Source organism: Pelodiscus sinensis, chromosome 3 (assembly GCF_052426305.1).
Source record: "Pelodiscus sinensis isolate ZL-2025 chromosome 3, ASM5242630v1, whole genome shotgun sequence".
Taxonomy (NCBI): Eukaryota; Metazoa; Chordata; order Testudines; family Trionychidae; genus Pelodiscus; species Pelodiscus sinensis.
Window position 1 is genome coordinate 58,113,311 of NC_143054.1, and position 13,852 is coordinate 58,127,162.

The 13,852-nt window shown below is 42.9% G+C and overlaps 1 protein-coding gene across 1 annotated transcript in view; it reads left to right on the top strand.

Annotated features, from left to right (window-relative positions):
• PHIP (PHIP subunit of CUL4-Ring ligase complex) overlaps positions 1–13,852 on the top strand; it is a 308,497-nt gene that overhangs the window by 90,499 nt on the left and 204,146 nt on the right. Inside the window, exon 13 of the mRNA XM_075923789.2 lies at positions 4,528–4,626. Within this exon, the coding sequence (XP_075779904.2) occupies positions 4,528–4,626 (99 nt within the window). The remainder of the gene's footprint in view (positions 1–4,527; positions 4,627–13,852) is intronic.

The window sequence follows — 13,852 nt, forward strand, 5'->3', positions numbered from 1 at the left end:
AGCTGCATCGAAGGCCAAAGAGGTGAAGCTTCTTGATATTTTCTGGAGGAACGTATATGCTGTGGGAGAACTCCAGCTGTGGATAGCCAACCTCGGCAGGTACAATTTTAATAGCTGGGATTCATCCCAAAAGTTTGAAGACCTTGTGCTCTTGTGCAGAAGAGGCTCCCTAGGCCTCTGTGGATGCAGGCGACTCAGTGGCATGTTCATTGGCTACAGGGAACATTATGTGAAATTTGGCCTGAATTATGAGCTTCAGGCCTCCCTTCAGGGATTTAGCAAACCTTGCAGGATCACCCCTTTGATGGCTTGGAACTGTTCTTTCAGTAAATCGATTCCTGTCTCCATAGTCTGAAGTATACCAAGGACCACTATACATTCTGTGAGGATGCACACCCCGGCCACACAGAGGAAACCATTCAGCAACAGTACTGGCAGTGCCAGTTCTACCTCTGACTCTGCTAGGAGTCATATAGGCATAGAGGCTATTATAAAAGGTGCAGAATTCCCTCTGACCTCCAAACCAGATTTTGATGGGCTGTTGGAAGGCAGCGGACCAGTACCTACCTTATATTCTTCCCCTGTTTTGACAGCAGCCTATCCTCCTTCTACCAAGCATGGGCCCTCATTACATAGGGCTGTTGAGTCCTGGCTATATTGCTCCAGTTGCACTCACTGTTACCCTGTCACCACCCTCTCACCCCCCATTGCTCTTCAGGGACCCATCTTACAAGCAGCTTCTTTAGCAGAAAGTGCAGTCACTTCTAGTTGTGGGGGTGATAGAGGAGGTTTCTCAGGAGTTCAGAAGAAAAGGATATTATTCCTGCTATTTCGTAGTTCCAAAAGTGAAAGGTGGTCTCAGACATATCTTGGATTTCCATGGTCTCAACGAGTTCCTGTTGAAACTGAAGTTGTGCATACTTTCACTCACTTCCACTGTCTCCTCCCTGGATCTAGAAGATTGGTATGCAGCCCTCAGTATGAAGGACACTCATTTCCACATAGCCATTTACTGACCCCACAGACACGTCCTCTGGTTTGTGGTAAGTCAGGTACATTACCAGTTTGTGGTACTCCCCCTTGTCTTTTCCACAGTTCCCTGTGTTTTCTTGAAGTGCATGGCAGTGGTGGCTGCTTTCTTTTTGTGAGGAGGGTAGAGGTGTATCTCTACCTTGAAGACTAGCTGCTGAGAAGGCCACTCCAAGGAGCAGAGAGAGGCACATGTTCGCCTGGTAAAGGACATGTTTCAGAGGTTAGGTATACTTCTCAGCATAGGGAAGTCCTCTCTCATCCCCACTCAAAGAGTAGAGTTTATTGGGGTGATGATAGATTCCAAGACCGCCAGGCCATGCGCCTCATTCAATTGCTACGCCAGTACCCCATGATATCTAGGAGCTGCCCAAGCTTACTTGGTCACATGGCAGCATTCACTTACATGTTTACACATGTCAGACTAAGGCTTAGACTGCTCCAGGATCCAGCGTAATTACCGTTCCACTGGCAGTCCTCCAGACCCTTCTGCAATGGGTGAACCCTTGAGTGGTATGTGCGGGGGCCTCTTTTCAGGCCCTTCAGCCAGAAATGATGTTAGTCAAAGACATGTCAGATCTGGGATGGGGAGCACACCTGCGGGGACCAACCTGTGAATCCGGGGTAAGTGATAAGAGACTCTTGAACATCAATGTCAAGGAGCTCACAGCGGTTCGTTTCAGCAGATCTTTCATGCCACTATGGAACAACACAGCATAATAGTTCTGAAAGACAATACTGTCAGCATGTTTAAGCAGGGCAGTGCAAAATCTTTCCCCTTGTGCTATGAAGGTCTCCTCCTATGGAAGTTTTTTGTATAGCCAGTTCCATTCATCTGGAGATTTCTTATCTCATGAGGGGTCAGGAATGTAGTGGCTGACTGCCCAAGCAGGTCCTTTCTCACCCTTGAATGGTTGGTGACAGATGTTTTCCTTTTCATCTTCCATTTCTGAGGAACTCCTTAGACGGATCTGTTTGTGACAGACTCTGACAAGAAATCTGCTAATTCAGGGGCTTCAGTCCAGGGTCACTGGTGGACACATTCATACTTCTATGGACGGGATGGCTGTTGTACACCTTCCCTCCCTTTCCCCTGATTCACAAAGTAATCCTCAAAATCTGCAGGGAAGCAGCCCAGGTAATCCTGCTGATGCTGGTCTGGCCATGCCAGCATTGGTATACTGCACTCTTGGGGATGTCAGTGCAGTTGCACATAGAGCTCTCCCTTTAGCCAGACCTGATATCCCAGGACAGCGGCCACCTGAGGCACCTGGACCATCCGTCTCTGAATCTCATGGCACAGAAGCCCCATAAGTGCTACAGAGTTCCAGTGTTTCCTTCAAGTCCAACAGATTCTGTAGGCAGTAGGAAACGGTCCACTAGAGCCACTTACTTGACTAAGTGGAAGAGGTTTTCATTCTGGTGTGCTGAGCACCAGGTCTCCTCCACCCAGGCCTCCATCCCTTTTATCCTTGATTATGTGATCCACTTCAAGGATCAGGGCTTAATGCTTTTTTGGGGTATGGTCGATCTTGCAACTATTTCAGCATTCTACCATGGGGAAGGCGGTCACTTAGTTTTCAAAAATCCCCTGGTGAGGCGTTTCCCCAAGGAGGCAAGATAGATCCTTTCCTTAGGTGAGGCAACTACTGCCCATGTGGGACCTTAACTTAGTCCTTTCAAAGTTGATGTATCCACCTTTTGAGCTGCTAGCTTCTTGCTCGCTCCTCAGTCTGTCGTAGCCTTTCTGTTGGCGATTACATCTACCAGAAGGGTCTCTGACTTGAGGGCGCTCACATGTGAACCATCCTATACAGTCTTCCACACGGAGAAGATTTAGCTCAGGCTTCATCTGGCTTTCCTTCCCAAGGTGGTGTCACAGTTCCACTTAAGCCAGGATATTTTCCTACTTGCATTCTACACTAAGCCACATACCTATGCATGGCAACAGCTGCTGCACTTGCTACGTGTCCTATCGGTAGAGTGCTCACTTTTTATATAGAGAGTACAAAACCTTTTAGGAAGTAACTTCCACTTCTGTTGTCATTGCAGAGTGCATGAGAGGGCTTAGTTTCCTCTCAATGCATCTCTTTATGGATCACAGACTGTATCTGTAAGTGCCATGAGTTAGCAGGTGCCTCAAACCTGCAGTTACCGCACATTCCACAAGGGCCATCATCTCTTCGACAGTCTTCTTAGCTCAAGTTCCTACTCAGGATACTTGCAGAGCAGCTACCTGGTCTTCAGTCCACATGTTCACAGCCCAGTATGGTATTGACCAACAAGCCTGAGATGATAACACAGTGGATGAGGCAGTCCTGCAGTCATGGATAACTGATTCTGACCCCACCACCTTGAGTTCAGAATTAGAATTAACATGAACAAGTACTCTAAGAAGACAAAGTGGTAACTAATCTTTCGTAACTGTTCTTGGAGGATGTGGTGTTCATGTCCATTCCAGTACTCATCCTCCTTCCCCTCAGTTGGTGTAGCTGGCAAGAAGGAGCTTAGGGAGGGGTGGGTCAGCAGGATCATATATGGCACCATATATCATTGCCACTCCAGTGGGCTCCCTGGATGACCCTTTGGAGGCTGCTAGGGGAAAGTTTCCGACAACACATGTACACCTTCGTTGGAATGGATGTGAACACCACACTTGAACAACTGTTATGAAAGGGTAATAATCCTTTTTTCCCTCTTGTTTAAATCAGGTGTCTTTATTGCTAATTTCTACTTTCCTCATATCTTGGTCTTTTATACAACTTAGCTTCTGTACTTGGACTGAGTGAGGGGATGAGGCATTGGCTTCGCATCTATATAGAACAGAAGTTGGAACCTCCAACTCATGGGCCAGACTGTTTATTTGAGCATCTGCAGGCATGGCCACTCGCTGTTCTGCAGGGTTACAATTAATCGTTCCTGGGCAACAGGAGATGTGGCAAATGGTGGCCTGGTCTGCACCATTTCCTGTAGCTCCTTCTAGCTTGGTACTGTGAACTGCGCCCACTGGGAGCTACAGGGCTCTGTGCCTGCAGACGCCCAAGTAAACAAATAGTGTGATGGCTTGCCAGTGGCTAACTCTCATGAACTGGGTGAGGCCAGTGCACTGGAGGTTCCTCACCCCTGGCATAGAGTTACCCTGATGTGTCTACTGTGGTCTCACATTCAGCAGAGCAAAGAGTGGTAAATAGAAAGACCATGAGAAGGTACCACGTGATCCATTTACATATGTGTATAAGCCTTAATTCCAGTAAGTACTTGAGTAAAGAAGGGCTGGAAAGTTAATTTTGCCTTGTTTTTCTCTCTGTATTTGAAGTATGTTTCACCCAAAATCAGTAGTGCAATTCTTGTAATAATAGGTATATTTATTGTGCTTGTGTAATACATTACAGAAATAAAAATTTAATGATTGATAGTACTTTCTCACTATAAACTATTTTCATATAGATTGTCTTACCTCTGATTGATTGATATTGAATGGTAATTTTTCTTCTGTAGATTTGTGAGCGGAAGCCGTGATGGGACAGCACGTATATGGCAATTTAAGCGAAGGGAGTGGAAGAGTATTTTGTTAGATATGGCTACTCGTCCAGCAGGGTAAGCATCATCAAATGGTTTTGCTTTTTAAATGATGTGTATCAAATAGGTGTATACTTGAAGTGTGATCAATCCTAAAGTTAGTTACTAACATAGCACCTAATTACTTAAGAGGAGCTAAGCATAAAACATATTCTGAAACAGGAATTTCAATTTTATTTTTAAAATATATTTGACAACATATTCAGCTGCTCAAGTTAGTTCATCTCAGATGCACCTTAATCGTGCTTGCCCTACCGTTTCATTAGGAGATCAACTGAAAACTGTTGCTGAAGTCTTCCAGCCACAGATCTAGCAAAGCATATGGGTGATTTTTCTTGAGACCCATGTTGAAGGATTTTTCTTGAGACCCAAGTAGTTAGGTGTCTGGAGCAAATAGGCAAAGGCCATGTCTCTACTTTAAACTTTTGCTGGAATGATGTTGGTTTGAGGAGGGTGATCTATTTAACACATTTTTAAAATACTAGCCAGAAACTCTAGTGAAGACACATTCATACTGGCAAAAAAGGGCTTTTGCCAGTATAACTTGTTTTGCTCTGGGAACAGGTGTAAGTTATCTTGACAAAAGCATTTTAGGAGGGATAGTTGGTATTGTTGTTACTGGAAAACCTTTTATACTGCAGACTAGGTCAAAGTTTAATTAAAGGCATGAGAAGGTATTAGGCTGGGAAAGGAAACACAGGCTTTGCCTCCCTTTGTGTCTAAGATCTGTGACAGCAATGCGTTTGCACTTTGTGTTTTTTCCAGGGTTATGATCAAGGAATACCAATGGTTATAAGTCACCAAGCAGTTCTTCAAAACAGCACATTTTTTTAGGAGAAAAGTATATAGAGAAAACATACGAAAGAGTAAAATAATCTAAATACTTGACCAGTACCCCACATTAGTCCTAGGGATATCCTGGCAGGTTCCAAACCTTTTAGCATGGTTGTGTCCCCTTTTGATCAAAAAGCCTTATTCAGTTGTTGAATGAAAAAGAAGACCCCTCTGTGGGATTAAGCTGCCCCTTTATATCATAAGTTCCTTATTTGTCTCCTCTGTTTCTTAAAGCCTGTCTTGATTCAATATATGCAAATTACCCCAAAGTGTGGTACTGTTCTGGTGCTGTTTTATATTCCTATGGACTGCAGTAATTATCCTGCACTGCTTTTTGTTCTTGGAGAACATAGGATAACCCTCCTCATTGAATGGAATACAACCAGCCTACAGCAGTGGTTACCAACCAGTAGATTGGGATCTACTGGTAGATCTTGGAGCCTTTAACAGGTGATCTTGACTGGTTTGGCTGGGAGACTATCAAGTGCTGGCACTTCAGCTGCCCCTCCCCACACTGCCCTGCTGCTACTGCCCAGAGTCTCAGAGCTGCCTTCTGGGAATCTTCTGCTTGTTGTGCAGGGTAGGGAAGACAGAGGCAAGGGGGTGCTGATGTCATAGAGTTCCCTCTTGCTATATTCCGCTTCACAGTGAGGAGGGTGGGGCCTCGGCAAAGGGATGGGGGCAGGGGCGGGACCTTGGAGAAAGGGCAGAGCAGGGGTATTTGGGTTTGAGGTAGATCCTGAGTTGATTTAAATTCAAAAAGTGATCTTGTGCTTAAGGAGGTAGGAGACCACTGGCCTACAGCGATCCATTTAACATTCAGCAAGTTAATACTGTGCTCCACAAAGATAGTGCATATGGTTGCAGATTCTGTCTTTGTCCCCTATCCTTTTGCAAAAGTGCCAGCTTCCTTCATGACCTCTTCTGAGCTATGTCTGTGCTGAGGAAGTTCAGAAATAAATTTTTCATCAGTTCAGCTGTACTGAATGGAGACATGATATAGACAAGGTTCAAGTGGCTTCCAGTATTTTTATCCTAAAAGGTTTAACTGATGCAATAATTAAAATAAAAGCCAGCAGGCTGCAGGGATCATGTTTTTATTAACATACCTTCTTGTGGACCAGAATTAATTAGATATAGCCTATGATGCTGTTACATATTAATACAGACATCAGCTATACATTGAAAACTGAAAATATAGGACTATGAATAAAACTTATTCTCAAAATGCAAGTCTTTATTTACTACTCTGGCATAGCTTTATTAATTTTCTTATCTAATTTTAAATTAAGTTTCTATGGTTTATCTCATCTGCTACACCAGAGTCCTGTAATGTGTCTTACTATAAAATTTAGTTTACGAGAGTGTATAGGGCTTCTTCACTTCTTATTTTTGTTTTGCATTTTGTGCTTGTACTTTTATACCAGCTGTCCTAATAAATTTGCAGAATTTATTCTTTTCAACACACATTAGTATAGATTAGAATAATTGCTTCTCTTCTTGCTACTTCATCATCATCTTTAGCATGCATTGCGGGCTTTGAGTTGACATGTTACCAATATTCAGCTCAGCAACACTATTACTGGGATTAGATTGAGAACAGTAATTATTTTCTTTTAGTGAATTTGAAAAGAACTGCAGAATTTATTTTCTTGAAAAAGATGATCAGGTACTTCTCTTTCATAAGCGTGATGGGAGAATTTATTGAAAACATCTAAAGATTGTTAGTCACATATTTAGAGGGCTTTCGCACTTGAACAACTTTCATATTTGACTGAAGGACGATACCATAACACAGAAATTGGATTGTGAGGGACAGAATAAACTCTCTGAAGAACAGTTTTCTAGTGGAATAAATATAGCCTCTTGGATTCTGTAATGCTAGAATTGTGCACCTGCTAGTGACTACATAGAGCCAGAGACAGAGTTTGAAGATTTATCTTTTAAGGTAGGAAAACATGCCAAGGGTCCATTAAGTGAAGCCTGAAGTTCTCTATACTCTCCCTGTGTTGCCAGAATCTTTACATAGCTACTTAGTCAATGTCACTTGATTTGCTAGTGACCTTGGAAGATTGTAAAAAGTGATGTTAACAAACATATAATATCTGTTTTCACAGCTTCCCAGATCTAAAGGCAGAGCCATGGTCAGCAGCAGTACAGACGAAAGGGTGGCAAAGGGGTACTAGTAAGTCTGCTGTGAAAAGTGATATTAACAAACATACAAATAGCACTTTTCACAGCAGGCTTATTATCACTGACTGGCACCCTTACATCTGCAATGCTGGTGGTGGCAGGTGCTGTGTACAGAGCTGGGCAGCTGGAGAGCAATGACTGCTGGCCAGGTGCTCAGCTCTAAAAGCAGTGCTGTCGCCAGCTGTGGTGCAGAACTGCAGAGATAAAGGAGGCAATGCCATATCATGCCACCCTTTCGTGACCTTACTCTGGGAGGGATGGCTACAGTGTAGAGAAATTTAAAGCACATTTTGGGGTGGACAACAGCCCCTGCAAACCTCTGATAGGGCCACTCCTGCTTGAGTGTCTGTTAACATGGATGCTTTGTAGTGGATTCCTAATTGTAGAAAAATATCACTATGTATATTTCCAAAATTACATGGAAGATAGGAGATATTCCAGAAGACTGGAAAAGGGCAAATATAGTGCCCATCTATAAAAACGGAAATAAATTGGCCACCTATACACTAGTCACCTTAGCTTCCGTACCTGGAAAGATAAGGAAACAAATAGTTAAACAGTTAGTTTGCAAATATCTAGACGATAATGAGGTGATAAGTGACAGCATGGATTTGTCAAGAACAAATTGTGTCAAGTCAACCTATTAGCTTTATTTGACAGAGTAACAAAGCTCTTGATACGCTCTTGCATTAACAAACTAGAGAAATAGAACCTAGATGAAGCTACTGTAAGGTTGGGTGCATAAATGGTCAGAGAACCATTCCCAGAGAGTAGTTCTCAATGGCAATGGCTACATCTACACTAAGAGTTTTCTAGGTAAAAAAATGCTAACGAGGGACTCATTTGCATGAGTCGCGAATACTGATCTTGTGGAAAAAGGGGTTTTTGCAAAAAAAGAAAAAGTCCACACTGCTTGTTTTTGCGCAAAAACCTCAGAACAAAAATGAATTGGCAGAAAATATGCAAATGAGATTGTGACTTATGCAGATGAGTCCTCATTAGCGTATTTTTTGCCAAGAAAACTTGTAGTGTAGACGTAGTCAATGAGTTGTCATGCTGGAAGGATATTACAAATGGGACTCTTCAAAGATCCATCTGTTCTGGGTCCAGTTCTGTTCAGCATCTTCATCAATAATTTTATACGTGTACTCTCAAAGTCATTATTTAGTTTAGGGATGATACCAAGCTCGGATGCGTTGCAAGTGCTTTGGAGGATAAGATTATAATTCAAAATGATCAAGATTATAATTCTCCAGACCAACTGGAGAAGTGGTCTGAGATTAATAGGATGAAATTCAATGAGGCCAAATGCAAAGCATTCCACTTAGCAAGGAACAATCAATTACATGCATGAAAAATCACAGCTGAGGAAGGAGTACTGCAGAAAGGGATCTGGGGGTCCTAGTGGACCACAAGCTGACTGAGTCAACAGTGTGACACTGTTGCTAAAAAATACAAAAACAAAACAAAAAAACCCTACACACAATATTCTGGGGGTGTATTAGCAGAATTATTTTAACTAAGTAACTAAGTAATTCTTCTGCTCTATTCTGTGCTGATTAGGCGTCAAGTAGATTATTGTGTCCAGTTCTGCATGCTGCATTTCAGGAAAGATGTGGACAATTTAGAAGAAAGTCCATAGAAGAGCAACAAAAATGAGTCAAGATCTAGAAAACATGACTTATGAGGAAAGAGTGAAGAAAAAAATAGGCTTGCTTCTATTGGAATAGAGAAGACTGAGAGGGGATGTGTTAGCAGTTTTTCAAGTACATAAAAAGTTGTTACAAGAAGGAGGGAGAAGAATCTCTGTCGATGGAGCAAGAAGCAATGGGCTTAAATTGCAGCAAGGGCGTTTTAGGTTGAACATTAGAAAAAAGTTCCTGTCAGGGCAGTTAAGCACTGGAATAATTTGGTTAGAGAGAGAGTTTAAGCTCCATCACTGGAGATATTTAAGCGAAAGGTAGACAAATATCTTTCAAGGGATTGTTTTAAATCAGTGGGGGCAACCTGGGGCCACTCCATTGAGTTCTGTGTGTGGCTGCAAGACGTCTTGTTGGCCATGCTCAGGGTTGCCATATTCTGCTAGTTTCCATCCACATATTTTTTCCTATTGTTATTAGTAAAGTGTGTCTCTCTCTCTCTCTCTCTCTCTCTCTCTCTCTATATATATATCTATATCTATATCTATATCTATATCTATATCTATATCTATATCTATATCTATATCTATATCTATATATAAAGCGAGGGAACATGAAGTGAGGTGTATGCTGATTGTACTGAACATTGGATGCACTCCTGCGCATCCAGTCAGAGTGTTATGAAAACTAGCACAACTATCCCAGGAAGACAGTCCCGGTTTCGACAATCTTTTGATCTACTCACTAGTCTAGGTTGCCCATTGCCATAAGCCCAAACATCTGTACTGATGTTCTTATCCCTGTAATGCAAGCCCGAGTCACTTTGAATTCTGAAACTCTCTGCTGCATTGTCCCCGCTTCCTCCCGCCCGCCTTCCTCGCACCCCCCCCCCCCCCCCCCGGTGTGAACATAGTGTACCACATCTAATTTTTCAATATTTTCTTTTGTATCTCTTACTTTCTTGTCAAAAGTCAAATACAATACACTGACAGTGACATTAAAAACAAAATGTATGATTTAGTTACTAACTTCTTAAAAAATTACAATAGCACACATTTTCAAATTAGTTTTACAAAGCCCCAGTCCAGATTAAATTAATAACTTTTTTTAAAATGGTCAATTATTGTAAATGTCTTGATATTTAAATATTCCAACCCTGATGGCTTACTGTTTCCCCTATCTGTCGTTGCTTGCCTACAGTATTAATGCATGCATAGTACAAAAAATAATTTTAAGACTCCTCTCTTTCTAAGGTGAACCATTCAAGTTTTCAACAGATTAAAACCCAATAATTCCAGCAAAAGATGTAACTGCCCTTGGTGTCAGTGGACAAGCATATATACAACAGTTTTCAGAGCGTGTATGAAGTACGTGTCACTGTCTTTTGGGCCTTTGTCATGTTATGGGGTCCCAGTAGATAGTTTGCTGGGACATTTCTGGCAGCGTGGGTCCCCCTGCTCCCTGTTTTCTAACTGACTGTGTACCCAAGTCAGTCATTCCTTCCAGAATATTATTGTCTTTCATATGACTTACATATTTTTCATATCTGGTAACAAACATCCAAACAAAACATTGAAACTCATAACATAGCAGTCATTTGTTGTCACATGTTAAAATATTTCATTTCCAGAGGGGAAATCAATCTCTTCTAATTCAGCAAATTTTGCAAGATGATTTTCTACACTAGATTAATCTCAAAGAAGCATGTCTTTCTCACTTCACTTCTTTGAGTAGATGCAGACATGTATTCCAAGTAGGTGTCTGTTTGCCCTACATGCCAGAACTGGAGACTTTCACCTAGCAGTACCTCTAGAAAGAGAGGATCTGCTCTAGTGCCTCCATGCCAGTAGTCCCTTTCCTGGCTACATGAAGTGCTGCTGTATCACCCCCCGCTATGTACTTGCCACCTAAGACAGCATGGACCTCTGTCTTAAGTAGCACCTGCTTAAATAGGCCATTAGGTATGACTCAGTCCCTGGGCCTTCCTTAGGCCTCAGATTGCTCCCCTGCTGAGAGAGTGCTACAACTTCCCATTCCTAGGCAAGGGCCTCTCTGAAGAAGTGCAGGAGCCATTCTGCTTTCAGTGCCTAAAAAGAGGTTGCGGGAGACCAACTGGGAGCAGTATGTGTTCTGTGGTGAATCCTCTGCATCCCCTAAGAAAAGCACAGACTGGCATGAGGCTAGCTCCAGTGTGTGTGACAGTGCTGGTGCTTGTGCTTTTGATCCTTCCTTGGTACAAGGTGGACCGGGCAGACATCCCATTCAGTCAGCTTTGATTCTGGCCTCTGAGCATCTGATAGGAATAATGCTGGTACTGACAGTTATCAGTGGTGTCAATGTACCAGGCTACAATGGACCTACTCTGCCTTTTGGTCCCTTCCTTGCTGCTGGTTCAGAACTTCATCAGGCTGGTGCCTGTGATGGGTCCCCAGTTGGAGCATGCTGAAGTGTCTTCACTGCACCACGGGGAGCATCACTTTTGGGGATTGACATGATACAGTACTAAAAACAGTACAAGGTTCTTCAATATTGGTCCCTTCCTTGGCACTGATTTTGTTGACACTAGTGATGACATTGATGAACATGGGAGCTCTGGGTCTGGTGTTTGTATTTGCTTTCGATGACCTTGCCTGTGACACCAACCCTCTAGTGGTGTTTATTAAAGTAGTGGTGCCAATCCCAAACTTGTGCTGGGCTCAAGTCCCAAGTCTCTGATACTTCTGTTTTTCAGAAACAGACTCCTCATTCTATTGCTCCACCTGAGGGAGTCCTGGAGTCACTCGTGGGCTATAATACAGCTAGCAAAGTAACATGCACCTCAAGACCAGAATGAAGGTCTTTTGCCTAGTCCTGACTGGCTACCAGTGTATTACCTATACCAGCCGTCACCTGGGGCTCAGTGGGAATCTTCCTGCTCCTGAAAGTCTTGCTTATCATCAGGGTCAAGATCCCCTGCTGTAAACTGGTGTGCTTTGGTGGGACACTAATAAGAGTATATAATTCAGGATGTACTGCTGAGAAACAAGGCAGTCACAGCTCAATACTGCAGGTCCTCCATATCCAAGGCATACCAAATCAGCCAACAAGAGAACTTCTGTCTCACCACACTGGTTAACAAATAGTCATACAGACAGTTCCCTTCCATGGTCCAGTTCCTTTATATCACCACAAAGAACACTATAGGGATGAGTGGTTCTGAATACCAGCATCATCAAATATATGGTTCCTCCAGTCCCAAAAGAATGACTGGCCATACACCCAGATCAATATATAATTCAGACCTTACCCAAAAATTACTCTGTTGCCAATGGTTTAGTGTCCAAAATCTAAACATTTATTCATAAAAGAAAGAAATAGAGCTGAGAATTAAAACTGATCAAAGAAACAATTGCAAAGTTCTGGGTTCAGGCCTGTATCAGGGTGGATGTAAATTGCTGGCTCAAGTCAAGTCTCTGGTTACTCCCAAATTACTGGAAGGATCTCAGTCCCTTTGTTAGAGTGGTATAAGTCTGTAGTCCAGAGACTTGAGCAGTAGAAAAGTTGGAATAGGAAAGAAGTAAGATGGAGGAGTTCCCAGGTTGTTGATATGTGGAGGGAGTCCCATTATTTTTACTGTGGAAAAGTACAGTAACAAGATGGTATCCAGTCATGAGTTGTCACATGGGCAAATCACCTGCCCATGTATGACTGCTCGTTGCAGGAGTATAAATAGCATACTGCTAACCCTATATTTTTCTCAGTTCCTTCTACCTACTATGGTGGTTGTGAAATTGGTCCTCCTGCCTCGGCCAGCCTTCCTCAGTGAATTACCCTTCTCTGTGGTCTTAATTTACTACATTTCTTTTGTCTCACTTTATTTCTGGTTTGAACAGTTGTGAAATGGTTGTTGGGTTTTTTCACTGTATTACCAAAGCTTTCACTCTCAGTATTGCACATGCCTTTGTCTCCAGGTTTCAAGCACTGTGCTTCTTGTGACAAGCTTATGCCTGTTAGCAACCCATACTCCAGTTGTCTGAAGTTCATAGGAGAGACTCATGTCAGGGATCACTGCCAGATCTGCTGGAATTTCAAGTCCTATATGAAGAAGAACCCAGAGACCAAGTGAAGTCCAACCTGATGGAGGCTGTGCTCTGACTCTGATCAAAGCTGAGCCTGTCAAGCATGGCACTGGGTACATTGGAATTGATTTGAAGTGCTCTTCCTATTGTGATAGTCTCTCAGCACCATTTCCTGTCATTGGTGCCAAAGACGAAACATAAGCAGCTGGCTTGGGGGGGGGGGGCATTTCCTGGCTCTGAAGAAAGCAAAGCAGGGAAGCACAGTGGAATGCAACCTGAGTCTGGTCACTCCTCTGTCCCCACACCACATCCAGTCCATCCTATATGTGGGCTGTACTGGATCAACCTTTGTCAGCAGAGGGATAGTTGCAGCACCAATGCAGTCATGTTGCTGTCTATCACACAGTTGTTTGTTGAGCCAGGGACTTGTTGATGGTTTCGGTACCCCCCCCCCCCATTAGTGGTACAAGTTAGTGCTGATGAGTAGAATGGAGTCTTTTGCTCCAAGCTTCTGTTTGG